Consider the following 17,035-nt stretch of genomic DNA (forward strand, 5'->3'; position numbering starts at 1 on the left):
TTCTTGTGTGACTTTGTGAAATTTTTCCTAATTGTGGTTGAATAATAGCTATCCAAATGCACTTTGAGCATTTTAGTTGGGTGATGAAATGCTCTTTGCTGGTGAACTCTGGGGAGTATGTATTCCAGCTGATCAGTTTTTTGCAGCACATTCCCAGCATGAAGAAAAATGCCATTGTCCAGGGCTTCAGAAGAAGCAGATATTTGTTGTAATTTCCTATCTCTTTAATATGCTTTTGCAGTCTTATGTTTTTTTAATCATGTTTATACTGTTATATCTTTGCTTGGAGAGATTGAGTGTCATGAAAGCAAACTGCTATTCAGATCTGTATTCTGACAATGTAATCTTTCTTGCAAAACCTCAGAAAGTTACTTAGAATAAATTGGATGTGACTGCAAATTGGTTTAGGGCTAATTTTGGATGCACAGTAATAACTTGCAAAGTGTGACTGCAGTTTCTCTTAAAAAATGGTAGATAATGAAACGTTTATGATGGGCAACCATTCAGTTTCTGTTGGCCAAGGACCTAGGTGATATATGCAGTGTCAGATCAGCTCTGTGACCTTAACCTTCCTCAAGTAGAAACATTCATTACTGTAATGTTATCCTTTGAATGGCTATCTAAGCTGCTCGAAGGAGATACTAGCATTTGGAAAACTGAAATAGCATTTTGTCATGGGAGCCTCCTAATGAGATATGTAATCACAAAAGCAAGTGTGCATACGATTCTTGGTTTGTGTGATAGGTTAAGATTTACTGCTGATACTTCAGGACACGTCAAAGGTATTGTATAAGGGTAGGATGAAGCTGCCTCTGTTCAGGAGTATTTTCCTGATACTCAGTATGTGTTTTTATCCTTCTAGATGGAGAATCTTGTAACTGCAAGATATTTGAACATTGATTGAAAGTACTCAGTTTGTGATACAGGTAAGATCTCTCAGGCACTTAACAAGACACTAAATGCCAAGTTCTCCTGTGTTTTCAGTCTGTCAGATATACACTAAAATTCAGTGGAGTGCGATATAGTCTTACGATTAAACTCTCTATGCCTGGAATCTCTTCTGTAAATATACTAGTACTGCTTTGGGAGGAATTTCTGGAATTTAAAAACTAAAATGAAACCAAAGCATGTCATCAAATATTTTAACCTGTGGTTGTTAATAGGAAATGTGATAAATTAAGTTTAAAGCTATGGATTAACACTGTTATGGTTGTTCTGAAACCTCTAGATTAACCTTGAGGCTTTGCTTGCCAGTCTGAGATGTAAGGCAATAACACATAAGAAATGAAAGAGACCTACATTCATGAAAAGTTCCTGTTTCTGAATGAACATTTGGAATAGCAAAGAGTGCAAAATGTGTGTGCAAAAAGAGTGCGCATGCATTCACTTTGTCTCTTTTACTGTCTGTATTTCTGCCTTCTGAAGTTTACTTCATCTAGACCCAGTGAGGCAAAAATCAAGTGCAAAAAAGCTTTTGACTGAATAGTGAAAATCAGTGATCCATGTCAGTTAAAGCTACTCAACCTGTGCAACTAGCAGACTTTTCTGTAGAATTATGAATTCTTTTTGCATATGAACTATGGAGTTTTGGGGAATCACCTGGATGAAGCAGCTTAATCAAGGGCTGTAATAGAAAATAGCGTTAGGTGAAGAAGTAACACAAAAAGTGGATGCAAAAAGTGTTTCTTCCTCCCCATTAACACACCTGAAACAAAACCAAAATCATAGCAGCTAGTTATAAGAAAAGGTAAAATGGTTATTATAAAGCCCAGCAGAGAGAAGCATGGCTTAATGAGATGGTCACACTTTAACAAGAAACCCATTAGTGATGCTTCTACAACTATCATAATTTAAATGAAATAAGTTGTTACTTTAGACTGATAGACATAAGCATACATTCCTTCATAAAGTTACTGTATAGAATCTCATAACAGATTGGATTGTTTCAGTCTTGAGGAAGTTACTACAGCTCAGTAACAGGAAGATGCTGTAACTTCAGAACTGTCTCAGAGCTACATTGAAATAGTGGTGTGTTTTGTTTTGCTTTCCAAGTTCTTTTCTATTGGTGTGTGTGTGTATATATATATATGTATGTATTTTCTTTTTCTAAATTGGTCTGTCCTCTGTTTTCTAAGTTAAAGTACTTAACAAGGCCACCAAAACCAACAGAACTATGCAAGTCTGCCCTTGGAGAACGTGTGTTCTTCAGTCTCACTCTGGGAGCGTTGTGTGATTGCAGACTCGGAATGTCTGGAGTGGAAGATTTCCTGCCTAAGTAATACAGACATTGTGGATGTCCTCTGAGTCCATATGTCATGTTCTTCTCAGAAATAGTCATCTTTGCTGCAAGCACGTTGCAATGTTGGCTATAGTTGGTCACTGAAATACTCTTGTTTTTTCTTAAGTAGTTTCACAAATTTTAGCCTGTCTAGAATTGTCTCTTCCTGGCACAACTGCTTGTGTGTTTGCACTGCACACTGTTTGAGATGGAGCAAATCCTTTAACAAAATAGTTCATTTTAATTAGAACCACTTGTCCAGTTCATTTTGCTGTGTATGTACAGTGAGAACAAGAAGGTCTCTCTTAGTCTGCTGTTATTGATCTGGTATCTGTCTCAGAGTTGTTTTAAGTAAGAACGATTGATATGAACCCTATGGACTCTTGTTTTTGTTCCAGTTGGAATGTTGCTGGTGTACAAAATCCTTCCAATAGTAAAAGAAGAACTAGTCAGAGACTGCCTCATGAGACTGTGATATGTTACAGGTGGGTCAGGGTGATCCCAGATATGTGTACAGAGTGGGAGGAGAACTCGAGATCAGCCCTGCCAGGAAGAACTCAGTGGGTCCTGGTAGATGAAAAACTTAAGTGAGCCAGCAGTGCGCAATTACTGTTGGTCTTCTGGGCCGCATCACAAGAGGGGTAGCAGCAGGGTAAGGGAGGTGATTGTCTCTCTACACTGCCCTCATAAGGCTCCATCTGGAGTACTGTACTCAAGCCTGGGGCCCCCAGCTCAGGAAAGATGTGGACCTTTTGGAACAGATCCAGAGGAGAGCCACACAGATGATCAGAGGGCTGGAACACCTCTCCTATGAAGAAAGGTTGAGGGAGGTGGGCTTGTTTAGCTTGGAGAAGTGAAGGATTTGAGAAGACCTCATGGTGCGAGGGGATTTTATAAACAGGAAAAAGACAGACCCTTTACACAGTCTGATGGCTTTAAACTGAAAGAGGAGAGGATGAGGTTAGAGGTCAGAAGAGTGCTTTATCCTGCAGCTTTTGATTTTTTCTTCAGACCACCACTCTTGAGGAGTGCTTTATTATGCAGTTAGATACTTTCTTCTGATCACCACCCTTGGGAGTTCTGAAGGGTCTTGAGTTGAGCATGTGATGCTGCATAGTAGAGGTGGCAGCTGGAGGGTGCTGTTGCCACAGGAAAGGCTGTCACACTCAGAGAAGTGGGAACAGCACTAAAGCTGAGCTCCTGAATGGATCAGTTCTCAGAGAAATTTCATGTCTTGACTATTGTAACCCACCCCAGCCTGGGGTCTTTCAAGACCATCCTCCTTTGGTAGAGGGACGATGGTTGCAGTTCCTTGTCCTGATATTTCTTTATTGAAATACTTTTTCTCTCTACTTTTTGCTGGGAGTAACTGCTGTTTTGTCTTAGTCATTCCTGTTAGTTCCTTGGTTTCATCACTTCATTTTCTAATTGCAGCAGTTTCTTAGTTTTTTTTATTATTATTATTTGTTTTTTTAATGACCCAGTGTGATGGAGCAGAGAGTAAACTTTATGCCAGTTCTTCCTCCAGGAGGGGATGGAGACTGAAGTGAGCCTGAGTATGCTGTCTCACTCTGTTTCCCACAGCCCTCATATTCCTCACTGAGGAGCTGTACCAGAGGATCAGCTGAGCAGGGATCAGCAATGACAGCACCACATCTTTGCCTTCGGAAATAAAAACTGGGGCAAGTCACAGTGTACACATGGTTACATGTGATTTATTAACTGCATGTTTGATCTAAACCCTCCAGCAGCTCTAACGTGGATGCATCACTTCCAACTCTCTCATCATCTTCGGCACATCCCATAGTTGTTGCTGAAGTCCTCCTTGCTGCTGGAGCTAATCAGGGGCAGCCAATGGCCGCTGATGTGCTGCAGTCTTTACTGTCTTCCAGTGGGTGAGAGCTTGTGCTGGAACAGGCTGTTTCTCTTGTATGGCAGATGCTGCCCTTCCTCCCAGCTTATGCTGTTTTATTTTAGTAAGGCTTTTACAAGCAGAGCACCAGAAGGGTGCAGTAAACTGAAGTTTACCATTCAGTGCAGATGAGAAAATATTTATCCAGGGAAATGCAGGAAGCCACAGGTTAAGCCCAGCCTGATAGAGCAGCAAGGAAGCATCCAACTCTGGAGCACCTGCATGTAGGCAGCTGCACTGCCTGGGGCATGGGTGCCCAACTTTTTGGCTTGCTGGGCCACACTGAGTGAAGAGGAATTATCTAGGGCTGCATGTATGTAGGTCGCTCTGAAAGTAACGCCTGCTCTTTATTTCTGTGGAAACTACCGACAGAGAACACAGTAACACTATTTGATAGAGGAAATGCTCAGCTACAAAGCACTATTTTTCAACATAGTCACTACCATTAGTTGTGCATTGTTGCCAGTGATGAATAAGAGCCTGCATGCTGTGCTTGTAAAAACCTGCATGAGCAGAGGTGACCCACTGTTGCCACTGCTGAAATACACTACCTACCACCTCACTGTGCTTACATCCACTGTTTGGGCTCTATAAACATTCACCAAGCATCAGTTAATGTCAATGGGTGCCATTTTTTCCACATGGAGGGAAAGCAGTGATGTGAATAAGGCTGCGTACTTTTTGCTGTTTGCAGGCCTATGTTTAGTTCACGTATCACAGTGCATACAATTATTTGCCCTAAGTGAGTCAGCACTGCACCGTGCTCTCCCTGTGCCCTAGTTTCAGCCACCGCTGTGTGGCTGTGCTGAGCGCTGGGTGCATGCTCAGGGCCACGCTAGGCCGCTCAGTGAGGCAGAGCTGCCGCCATGATGGCGGGAAGGGGGCCAGCTGCAGGACAGGCTAGTCTGGGCTGGATGGGTTGGACATGCCCATCCTGGGGATGGTGCTGATACAAAAAAAAATACTCACCTGTTTTGTTTTGTTTGTTTGTTTTGTCCACACAAAACTCAGTTTAGTCTGTGGAACGTAGGCTGTGGCCCATTGCGTTGGCTGTTCTGCTCGAGCTGTGATCTGCTGCTTCACTGGGCCATGAGTCCATCAGAAAAATGAGATTCCAGGGGCACCAGCAGCCCTTTCTTGCTAATGGCTAAGGGAAAACCATAGCAGTAGGATTAGCCTGGCATCACTTTCTAGGAATCAGTGAAAGAGGTAAGCAGCTGAAGAAGAGATGTGGGAGAGCATTCCTTTCCCACACATGAGCTAGCAGCCCTGGCACAACTGCCTGTCACAAAGGGCAGCTTCCAGCACTACCCTGGTAGAAGAAATGGGTTTGGGAAAGCCATGTTTGTTTTTTGTTTTCTTTTTGCTTTCCATTTTCTCCAGGCTTTCATGCTGGTGAGTTCTGCAGTGAAAGCAGGATCTGAGTGCTGCCAACAAGCACCCATTCCTCTCTGTTCTGGGCTTTGAGGGATGAGATGGACAGGGTAGGACAGAAGGCTCCAGAAATGGAGGCAGAAGGGGGTTGGAGCCATGAAAATGCTCTGAGCTGCCTGCTGACCTGGAAGGGAGAGGGCTCAGAAGGGACAAGACCAATTGTCCCTGTCCTGCCTGTGAATGAAAAGCCCTGAGATCTCCCTACAACTCCCTGGTATAACCAGAAACTCAGAAAGTGCGCAGGAGGTATCCTGATGTGCACTGAAGGCCCCAGGCTGCACAGACAGGTACATCCATGAGGAGTTTGGTGTCACGCGCTGTGGAGGACTTTCTTTCCTAGCACAGCCCAGGAGAAGTCTATCACCACATGGCCCTGGAGGATGCTTTTGAGAATGTTTCCCTTTGGAATTCAAGGAATTTCCTCTTGTGGGGCAACACAGCACTCAAAGTGATTTCCAAAATTTTAAAGCATGTTTTTTCCTGTGACTTTTGCTTGGCATTATTGGTGGAGGTTTATTTATTTTGTAGTAACTCCTCCTGAGGTGAATTCCCAGATGTGGAAATTGTTGGTTGCTTCACTCTCTTTCACCAAGAATTGTCAAGGAAAAATAGGTGGGAGGAATATCTGGACACTCTAATAACAGGTAACATTCCTAGCTAATCCCTAATAGCTACAACAGACTCTAGAAGATAAATACGGGCAGATAGTTTCAGGAGAAATTACAAGATTAAAGCTCTTGATGATGTAATACTACGAGTCCTTGATATTTTTTGGGTAGGATGGGAAACCAGCAGGTTTGATACTTTTCCATGTCCCCCTAAAAATGTCATTTAAAAGAATGACTTCAGTAATGGTTTTGCCTCAGAGAGGAAATTATGAGATCTCTCCAATGCATATATTTTAAGAGCAGCTAATGGCAAGAGGATCTGAGCACGTTAATGGATTTGAATATCCTTTTGCCATTAAAATTACTTGGTCAGCCTGGCAGTTTTTCTTCAACAGACACTGGATAATTCATATTAATCACTTGAGTAGAGAAATGATGGCTAAGGGAAAAATATAAAAAATAATTCAGAATGCTCACAGTGACTCTGTGTTTACTGTTTTATTAGCAAGGTTTGCTGCTCACTTAATATTCACAAGTAAACAAATTATTTACAAAAGCCATTTACTCCAAAAGTGGGTGCTGCCACATACTTTAAAACAGGAAGCGTTTGTTGTCACAATAGAAAAGACTTGATTTCAATACACGATAGTCCATGGCATTTTATGTGTAGTTATGTGCCTTACTGCTATTGTCACCTGTTTTATCACAATTTCCAGTTAAGAAATGCTCGTCGTGGAATTGCACAAAATGAGAGTAGTAAAAATAGCGTTGTGGGAGACAATGCAGAATTTGTCTCGAGTTGTTGCTTCATGTTTGACCAGACAATGAGCTACTCAACTCAAACACTGACCAGCTTGATTAAACCAAAGTCTGTCTCCATTGCTTGCAGGACACATCACCTCAAAATCCTTGTAATTCTGGCCCTACTTGTATTTTATTTTGAAGATGTACGCAGACTGGATAAGCTGTCTAGGGTGTGGTTCAGCAGGGTGGACTTTTTCCCACCAACTTGCTCTTCTTTGCGATGTGTACCACTGAAAAACAGGACAAGTCCTATGAGCACAAATTGAAACACATGAAATTTCATCATAAAAGGAAACAATTGTACTGTGAGGACTGAAAACTGGCAGAGGTTGCCTGCAGACGCTATGGAGTCTCTATCCTTTGAGTAAGTTAAAGCTCAATGGAACACAAGGCTGGGCAACCTGCTCAAACTGAGGGTGGCCTAGATAATCTGGAGACATTGTTCACCACCCCCACAGTTTTGTTATTGAGTCTGTGATTCTGTGAAGTGCTCAGTGACTCAAGGCAGCAACAGCTGGCCAGAGGGTGCCTGGAAGTGAGAGAAGGAAACTGTCCCTCTTTAATTTCCAAATACTTAATAAACTGAGTAACACACTACAAAAAAATACAGGGTGGAATGCTGATAACATATTCTTAAACAAGATAGCACATGAAGAGGCTTCAGGTTTTTACTAGACTGAGAAGCAGTATTCAGCTCTGTAAACTTTGTAGAGAACGTGCCTTTCATAAGAGCATGCTGCACATTGGAGAACTGAAGCTGGTGGTCTGTAGGCTTCAAGGAGCTTCTTCATGAGAAGTAAACTGAGAGTAAAGAGTGACATGAATCAAAATGGGCTTTTTTGCTATCCTTCCTATCTTGCCCATGAGGGAGCAGAAGGAAAAGGACACCCAGCAGCTTAAAGATAAGAACAATAAGCTCAAAGAGAGTAAAATATTTCTGTTCAGAAGACACGAAGAGACATCATGGCTAGGAGCAATGGTCAACTCTTCTGTCTTTGAAATATGCTTTAATGCATTCACTGATTTTGTTGTTGTTGTTGTTCTCTATCAGTTTTAAAGAGCTCTAAAACAAGTGCCTACATTCCAAATTTACAGATGGGTAAACTGACGCACAGCATCAGTCTGAACTATGGGATTATGCAGCAGTCCAGTAGAAGGATTCTAGTGGAAAACCATAGAATGCTGCTTCTTCAGGCCTCTCAACAGTGGGTGTTTGTATGAACAAAAGAGGGAATCTTTTGAGGTGGTACTATTTCCTCTTTCCTGCCCCCCTCCAAAATATGAGATTAGAACCACCTAAAACTTACTTCAGTTTTATGCAGTCTACCTCTTCTGTGACTGGCATTGCACTTGTTCTGAGATCTAAGTCTGTACTAGATTTACTTCCATGGTATGTTGATCTCCATCTGAGCAACATGATCTTCTTGAAGTACTTCATGGTGTTATTTTTCACAGTTACAAAACACATTGTGTTTATCATGCTGTTACTCATAGCAATGCATTCAACTATGTAAAAAGCGGTAAGATAATGCTTCTCTTTCACAAAAATTGTGGGGAAAAAGTCACGGACAATGGTGAAGCCATAGAAGGGTGCCCAGCAGAGAACATAGGCAGTCAAGATGCACATCAGTACCATTACAGTTTTTCTTCTGCATCGAAGCCTCTTCCTGATTTGTTCTGTCTGAAATCCTGGTACGGTTTTAAACCAAAGCTCTCGAGAGATTCTGGCATAACATAAGGTCATCGTAATCACAGGTGCAACAAATTCAATGCCAAAGATGAACAGGAAGTAGGATTTGTAGTACATCTGTTGGTCAACGGGCCAAATTTGACCACAGAAAATTTTCTCCTGGTTTTTTACTATGAATAATACAGTTTCAGTAGCGAAGTAAGCGGATGGAATAGCTACAAGTATGGAGACGATCCAGACCAAGGCAATCAGGATGGTTGCTGTTTGATAATTCATGCGTGGTTTCAGTGGGTGAACAATGGCCAGGTACCTAGAACAGACAAATACACTCAAAATGAAGTTTGTAAACAGCATTAACCAGAGCACAGTTCAGAATACTTGTGGCCAGAATAAGGTAGAAGGAAACTGCTGTGACTGTTAGAGACTGACATATTCATCTATAAGGTGTTAATAAATTTGGCCAAAGAGTAGCAGCCTAGAATGGAAATCCTAAACCAGGACAGAAGCTCTGGAGCAAATAGCTGAGGAGCTTGTTAAGATAGCAGGTCCTTGGCAATCTGAAAACCTGGCTACATATTAAGAACTCAGTCTTAAACTCCCACCTGCTAACACAGTCAAACTGAAAAAGACGTAGTGTTGTATCATAAACCTTTCCATTTTTAACAGGGATCATGCATTTGGGAGTTACAGATAGACCGGAAGAAGAGACAGAGAGGGAATATTCCTACTACTGACAAACATGTTAGCAGGAGCTAATGCAATACAGAGATGACAGTGTATCCAGGACACACCATGATACAGCATCTGGAATACTTTGGTGGGCAGCACACGTACAGGTAAGTGTTGAAAATATGCATTAATATACACCTCATCAGGTGCAGGTAAAAGCACAAATACATAGAAGAAGGAGAACAATTCGCCTATGCAGAGAACTATTTGAATATATATATGTATTTTTAACGTACATGACAGTGTTTCCATTATTTGCTTTGTTAATCCATGGAGTGAAAAGTTGAAGCTGACGCTAGCAATGGTTACAGGTGGTTTTCCAGCCACCAGCAAAGGACTGTGTGTTCATTTTCTGCTCATGCACATTTTTGTTTAGGCTGCTGGAGGTGACTGTTGCTAATAATTAATCAATCTGAAATATACTTTGTTAATTACCGTGTGCCATCCTGTACAAGTTGAGTTAGGTATTAGCACTTCTTATTGATGTAGAGCTGCACAATGCACTGCAGTGTTTCACAAACAAGTATGGAGAAGTGGAAGTATGATGCTTGCAAGACCAGTAAAGTGCCCTTGATTCACTTAAAAAGGGGCTTAGGTCCAAATTGCATTCACTCTGGGTTGCAGGGTTCTGTTTTTTTTTTTTTTTTTCTTTTTTCCTAATATTTGATTGGAGTTCGGAAGGTTATTTTTAAGAAGCTGCGGATATAAGATGAGCTTACATTAGAATGCTCTCTAACCCAGACAGATTAGAATATTGCTAAGAGGAAATTTTTTTCAGAGAAATTCCAGAGCATCCAGTGCAGTTGTATCTGACACAAAGGACTGTTTGAAACAGTGGCATTTCTCATTCATTCAGAGGCTCTTCTGTCTCTATATATCATATAGACAGATAGCATCCACAGGATTTATTCATTCTAAAATAAAATGGAGAGGCAGTAGGGCTTTTCACAAGCCAGACCTTGGAAGCAGATAAATTGCTCGTTGCCTTTAACACAGCAGGCTAGATGTCAAGGGTCAGCAGAATTATTCAGCTTCATTGTGGAGCTGATAAATGAATATTTTTAGATCAGGTCCTGTGGAAAGAACATCGTGGGATAATGTGTATGTAGTCACAGGTATGCATATCAGCTCAGCAGAACATTTGGCTGAATGGGGAAATCTCCACGGCAGAATTTTATGATGGATTTCCTGGTTGCCATTGCTTACCATGCTTTGCTGTCACTGCAGAATGGCGCTGGAACACACAAACTGGATTTAGATGAAATTGCACTGGAAGATGTGATCCAAAAGAGCACTTAAAACATGCTAGTGATGATGAGTGTTCAGTCCAGGGAACCCAGCTAAAGCCAACCTCCCCCCTCTTGAACATTAACAGCATGGACATTGGGCACTTAGCACAACATCCTCCTCTTCAGATCTTCTCCATTAACACTGCATTATTTTTTTTAAGATTTTGAATTTCTTATATGTTTTCTGCAAATAGACATCCAGGAATACGAAAAAGAGTCCCTGTGGCAAATCCTACAGGGCAGGATTACCCTCTCTACACAGGTGAACCTTTTAAAACGACCTAAATATGCGAAGAGAAATCTAATAGGGGCTAAAGTCAACTACTCACATGACACAACCAACATGGCTGTGAAATGAATTAGCTTTCTCTGTTTACTAATTCAAAAGCTCACACATAACAGACAATTAAACCAAAACACAGTGTTCTCACAATGAACTTCAGTGATTAATTATTTCCAGGGTTGTTTTTAAAGATGTGTGGGGAGATATGCTAGAAATGTTCTTATTTCCTTTCAGACATAAGGGCTTAGTGACCTGTATTACTTCATCAATCTGGGATGCAGTAGAAGGGTTTTTTAAAAAATAAAATATAATAATTCAGAAGTAGAGGAATTAATAGAAAATGGTGATGTGCACATGACAGTGCTAAGAAATTAAAGTTTGATTCCCTAAGATTATGCAAAAGGTGCTACAGGCTGAGCAAGGATTTGCTTCATAGGAGCTGACTGTCCTCTTTCCCAGACCAGGCAAAACATTTCTGAACTTCCTCAGTGTCCTTCTGCAGATTTTGTGTTGACTTCAAGAAAAATTAAATCAGCTGTGCACAAGGCATCTCTGTACAACTATCAGCATGGTTAAACTGATCCTGAGTTATCTTTTGGATAAGGTGCCAAAACCTAGGCAATCTTAGGCTAGAGTATAAAATAACACGAGACAAACTGACCAAAGGCTGGCAGTGGAAATGATATTGCAATGAATGGTAAGAAGTTCTTGAAAGAAATCATACAGTGTGTAGATGGATATACAGAAATATATAATGATCATACACAAAAGGTGACTTGTGATGGTCTTTGTGTAAACGGTTTGCTGTATAGGTCTCTGGCTTTCTGTGAGTTGGTCATGTCAGGCTTATATCAGCATGAAGCTGATCTTCAGCACTTGGGTCTGTCACAATCCACATAACACGGGACTAAGAGAACAGGAATTGTTAGAAAGTATAGTTAAATGACTTGTTAAAACTCCTGGAGTGAAAGGCAAGCAGAGAAATATCTCAGGACTACAGCATAAGGCAGGTATGCTTTATTTTTATTTATGACTACAGCATAAAGCAGCAGCGGTGTGTTCAGCACACACCATTATGAAGGCTGTAAAAAAAACCTCTGGAAGGCTGCGTTGATGGAGTATTTTATCATTTCCTGGACACTGCAATCACCACTGTTTCATGGGTTCTGTAAATGGCATTTGGGTATCTCCTAGCCTGCTGCTATGCCATCCTCAGAGAGGCATGTAAAGAGAGAGGAGACTATTTCAGTGAAGGAGGGTGCTAATCACTCACTGAGCATCCGCTTCTGGGTTGGAGCATCAAGCTAAGACCTCAGTACTATCAAATGTTTAACATAGTGACAGTCGGGTTTGCTCAGTAGTGCATGACAGAGAATAGTAACCCCATTTTGCAAGCTAGATAGAGGTCTTACCTGTTATTCTCTTTCACACCAAAACAAAAACTGGGAAAAATACTTTAGAAGTGAGAAAAACATATCCTGTAAGGCAGTAACCCTATTAGGAAACTCACCTGTTAAATTCTGTAGTCACCAGTCAACTATTTCCCTCTCTGCAGAATACTTACTTCACGTTTTGTAGTAAAGGTGGGGCAGAAGGAAAAGCTCTGTAGCCCAGTAATGGAAGTTTCTTAGAGATACATAGTTTGGAACAGGGTGTAACACCTTCCTTTTGGTCTATTGACTGTTTCCAATTTCTCTGTCTCCTCTTTCCTAAATCTGTTTAAACAGTTAAATTAGATTTATTTTTATGGGGGGTGGAGGGAAAGGCTTTAATAAATAAACATTCTTTTCACCTGACAAGTTTAATCAAGAATTTTCCACATAGTATTCTTTGAGATGATCTTAGGACCTTATGCGATTAAACTGTTATGAAACAAGACACCCAGGTCTGTATAGCACCTACCTTAACATGACCACATCCTACAGAACAGCTGAGCTTGGTAAAAGCCTAGAAACTTGGCCTTCTCCTTGTGCAGTTGTAACTCCTCACCTACCTGTCAACAGCGATAGCCAGGAGAGCGTTAGTAGAAACATAGAGAGAGACAGTCCGTAGGTAGTTGACTGAGGCACAGAGGACATGGCCGTGCTCCCAAGACAGCTGCCGTACCACATAGTAGTCCATCTCAAAGGGGCAGCACACGATGGCAACAATGAAGTCTGAGATTGCCAGGTTGGCAATCAGCAGATTGGTGAGGTTTCGCAGCTTCTTGTAGCGGGCAAGGGCAGCGATGAAGATGAAGTTGCCGATGCCACAGACCAGCATGATGCCAACAAGAGCCACCCCGATCACAATCTTGGCTGCAAAGAAGGTGCGAGTTTTGGTCATGTCATCCTCGCTGTCCAGCGGCAGGTCATAATCACTGTAACTGAAATTGAAAGGGAAGGAGAAATTTCGCATGGAGGTTAAATCTCCATCATGGAGATTGTAGATTGCAGCAAAGTTGAGATTGATGGTAGCATTTGGGTTATGTTCATCTTGCTCCAGGACCATGTCTGTCTTCTTTTGACACAAGTGGCTTGGCTGACCCTTGGATTTGTGTTAAAATTACCCAGGGTGCCAGGGCACAACAGTGGCAGGCAAGAGACCTCATCCAAAGTTTCCTTCTGAGCCGTGAATCACCTTGTCTTTGTCCCCATGAGACTACAGAGCAACAGCATCATTTGTCATCTTCTGTGGGAACAAAAAGAGGAAAACATTTCCTGAGAGGAAATTACAGCAAAAACAATGTTCATAGGGGGAAGCAATATCCACCTGATTGCCCCGCAGCTCTATCGCTGTCAGTGCACAGTGGGAAGAAATACTTTGTGAAAGGATGCTTCGGTTATCGTAAAATACCTAGAGTTGCATAAGACACTGGTTGTTACATCTGGCAGTTTTATTTACCAAAGATGAATTTTTGCTTTTAGCACAGAGTAAAGTGACAGTATAGGAGTGTACAGTCTGCTTCAAATATCTACCAGCCTTCACGTCTATGGTGTTGACATCTCTGTGCGAGGTAAAAGAGCTACAAGGAGATGGCACCTTGGTTTGCTGAGAAGCATCTGATGTCTCTTCGGGGCAAGGCTTTTGCTTTATGCTGGATGTCTCAGTTAGGGCAATACGATAAACAAGAAAGAAGAGAACTGATGTCCTGGCTTATAAATACATTTCTTAATTAGTAAGAGTTGCCAAGACCCAAGAAAAGAGCGAAGCCAGCACTTTAGTTTTTGGCAGCCATGTAGTGAGTGCTGGGGGAGGGACAACCAGATTTCCAGCCTGCATCATCTATCATTGCTTCTCTCAAACCAGTGGAGTACTGCCAGTCTGCATGGACAAGACTTTGTCCGATGAACCTTCATGTAAGGCTTTGCTGCAAAGGCAAACCAGCTGTTCAAAAGGAGAGTGCTTCCACAAACAGGGTCTTGAGGTAACAGGAAAAATCCTCCTTATGCAAGACAAAAGCACCTTGAATAGATAGAGAGAAGAGGATATTTCCCTCTTTGTACTGCCTGCTATACAAAACATTAACAACAGATTTATTTTCCACACTGAGGAAAATATCTAGTCTGCTCCTTAATTTTGCCTTTCCCTCTGGACCAAAATGCTGAGAAGACTGTATTCCTGCATCCTCCCACACTATGTCTGGGAGTCCTCACACCAGACTCCCAGATATCAGGACAGTCCTGATCCATCCCAGAAGAGAACTGAGGAGGATTGCTGCTTTTTCTGTATTACAGCAGTAGGACTTCAGCTCAAGAAAAGCTACTGAGCAATGCCCACAATGGCTACAAAGGACAGTGTACAGCGGAGCTGTTGTTCTCCTTCCCTCCCTAGAACCACCCTCAGCCCCTAGCGTACCGATGCTCCATAAATTTGAGAGAAACTCTTCTGTACAACTTCTGTCTCCACATTGCTTTTCACATTGAGAGTTGCAGAACAACTGAATAGCAGAACGCCAAAGCCTGAAACTAAACAGCATTTCAAACAATTAACTGCTTTGTAAGACATCCCCAAAGCTGACTGGAAGCGTGAACCTTCGCATAACACTGGTGCTAAACAATTGCCTGGACGCAAAATCTATACATTGGTCATAGCAAGGAGCAACATCTGTTTTACACAAATTTCTCTGCAAAATATCAGGAAAGATCATTAAAATAAATAAAAACAACCACACACAAACTGACATAACACCATCAGGTAACTAACTACCTGCAGTTGCTCTTGTCTTCTTCAAGGTCTCTGGGACTCTGGGCGTAGCTTCCTGGATTCTCCCCTGCAAATACGTTGCTGTCACTGAAGCACAGAAGGGATTACTACAAAAGCAGCCAAAGGACTTTGCTGAACGATCATTTCTCTGCCCTGTAGCTCAAAGGGAAGATAGCTCTGCTGTCTCCGTACATGCATCTAAAGCCTTTTCTCAGTGGGAGGCACCTTAAAGCTGTCCATGCATTTCTAATTTTAAAGAGGCAGTACAATACAGAGACAATACAGCACAGGTCCCCAGCCTTATTTTTCCGCTCTTCAAGTCGCCTGAATGCAGCGAACAGCAGAGTGTCTTTGTTAATGAATCTGAGCATGGAGAGTGTAAAACCCTGGTGCATGCTTGCTTTTTGAGTTTTATCTGTGCTGGGCAGCAGCTACCTATACCTGGTGTGAAACAGAAGCAGAATGCAAAGCTCCTATTGGAGAGGAGCGGGAGGAAGAAGAGTGAACCACTTTCCCAGGGACCTTTCTCTGTGGATATCTCTGCAGCCATTGTCCTGAAGACTGCTACTGTGGCAGCTTGTGCAGAAAGGAGGGTCAAGCATTGAACAGCCATAAATCAGAGGACTTCTGACAGCTTCCCTTGCCCTCTAAGGGAATTAGTCAGAGTAGGAAAGTGGCAGTGAATCCTTAAGGACGTGGTGTCCTTTGCTGATGCTGCCTCCTTGTTGCCTTGAAGTGCTCACACCCCAGCAAGCTGTCTTTTTCTTCCCAGTTCTCCAAAAGAAAAGGAAACATGCTGCACATCTCCTGTCCTCTTCTGCACATCTCCTGTCCTCTTCTGCACTTCTGGTCATCTTCACCATAGCTGACATTTTTCAAGGTGTAGTTGGGACACGTTGCATAGTTCTTGGTATGTGAGACTGTAGGAGGCTATAGGAAGTCTGGAAGAGTGTTAGTTTGCAGAGAGCTTATAATTTGATCTACAGTACACACTTACAAGACTTAGCTATTGTGAGCTAGTGAGGTCCTAGCTCTGAAAGAGGGAATTAAAGAGAACAATCTGTTCACAAAAAAAAAAAATCTTTGAGGAAGAGACAAGGTAGGTCTTGTACATCAGAATCAGGTCTAAAACATCCCTAAAATGGGCCACATACACTGGAAATAGAACTTTAGAAAAGCTAGTGCAAGCTAGCTTTTAATGTAGCTCTTGCAGGCTTTACATTAAGAAAGCTCATGTTCTCTTTAAGACTTTGTTCAGCTGTCTGACATGAAGTTATCTAGTGAGTTAACCAAGTAACATGATATCTAAATATTTATATTCCTTTAGGCCAGAACCTCAGCTGCTGTAGAACAGTCTATTCTCATTGACTCAAGGCAAGCTGTTGTTGGAGCCCTTTTAACTGCAGCTCCTCCAGATCTGCACTTCATGCTTTACGCGTAGCCTCTGTACAGCTGTTCATCCACCACGGTCCAAATAATTGTACTATATGTGTCAAGCTGTTTCTTAGAAAATACTGGTAATACCGTGAAATGATGCATTTGGCATGTGCTGTGCAAGGCAGTGCTTTGTGGTTGTTGAATTGAAACTGTTGAATAGATAGTGAAACCAAAGGTCCTGAGTGCTGCCTTAAAGCTAAACTGAAGGTTAAAAACAGGGTATAGGGCCCCAGTAACTGGCCTGGCAACATGCCTTGCCACAGCAAAGGCCAAGGTGGTAGTGGAGGGACTCTAAAGCCACTGGGTGCAAGCAGGAGGATTTCCCAGTTGCAGATGTAGTACAAGAAGTCAAAAGCCACCTTCCAAAAACCAGAGTCTGGGCTGGG

General features: G+C 42.0%; 1 protein-coding gene across 2 annotated transcripts; it reads right to left on the reverse strand.

Moving 5' to 3' along the window:
• Positions 1-6,715: 6,715 nt before the first annotated feature.
• On the reverse strand, positions 6,716-15,412 carry PROKR1 (prokineticin receptor 1). Of its 2 annotated transcripts, XM_015278042.4 has the most exons (4): positions 15,216-15,412; positions 13,021-13,697; positions 8,344-9,036; positions 6,716-7,266 (listed from the first exon to the last, which is right to left on the reverse strand). In XM_015278042.4, exons 2-4 carry the CDS (start codon positions 13,515-13,517, stop codon positions 7,167-7,169), a joined length of 1,290 nt encoding a protein of 429 aa, XP_015133528.1. In that variant the 5' UTR covers positions 13,518-13,697; positions 15,216-15,412; the 3' UTR covers positions 6,716-7,166. The 2 variants fall into 2 exon arrangements, with proteins under 2 accessions (XP_015133528.1, NP_001138701.1); NM_001145229.2 differs by having other exon boundaries at positions 6,716-9,036.
• Positions 15,413-17,035: the final 1,623 nt, after the last annotated feature.

Source organism: Gallus gallus, chromosome 3 (assembly GCF_016699485.2).
Source record: "Gallus gallus isolate bGalGal1 chromosome 3, bGalGal1.mat.broiler.GRCg7b, whole genome shotgun sequence".
Classification (NCBI taxonomy): Eukaryota; Metazoa; Chordata; class Aves; order Galliformes; family Phasianidae; genus Gallus; species Gallus gallus.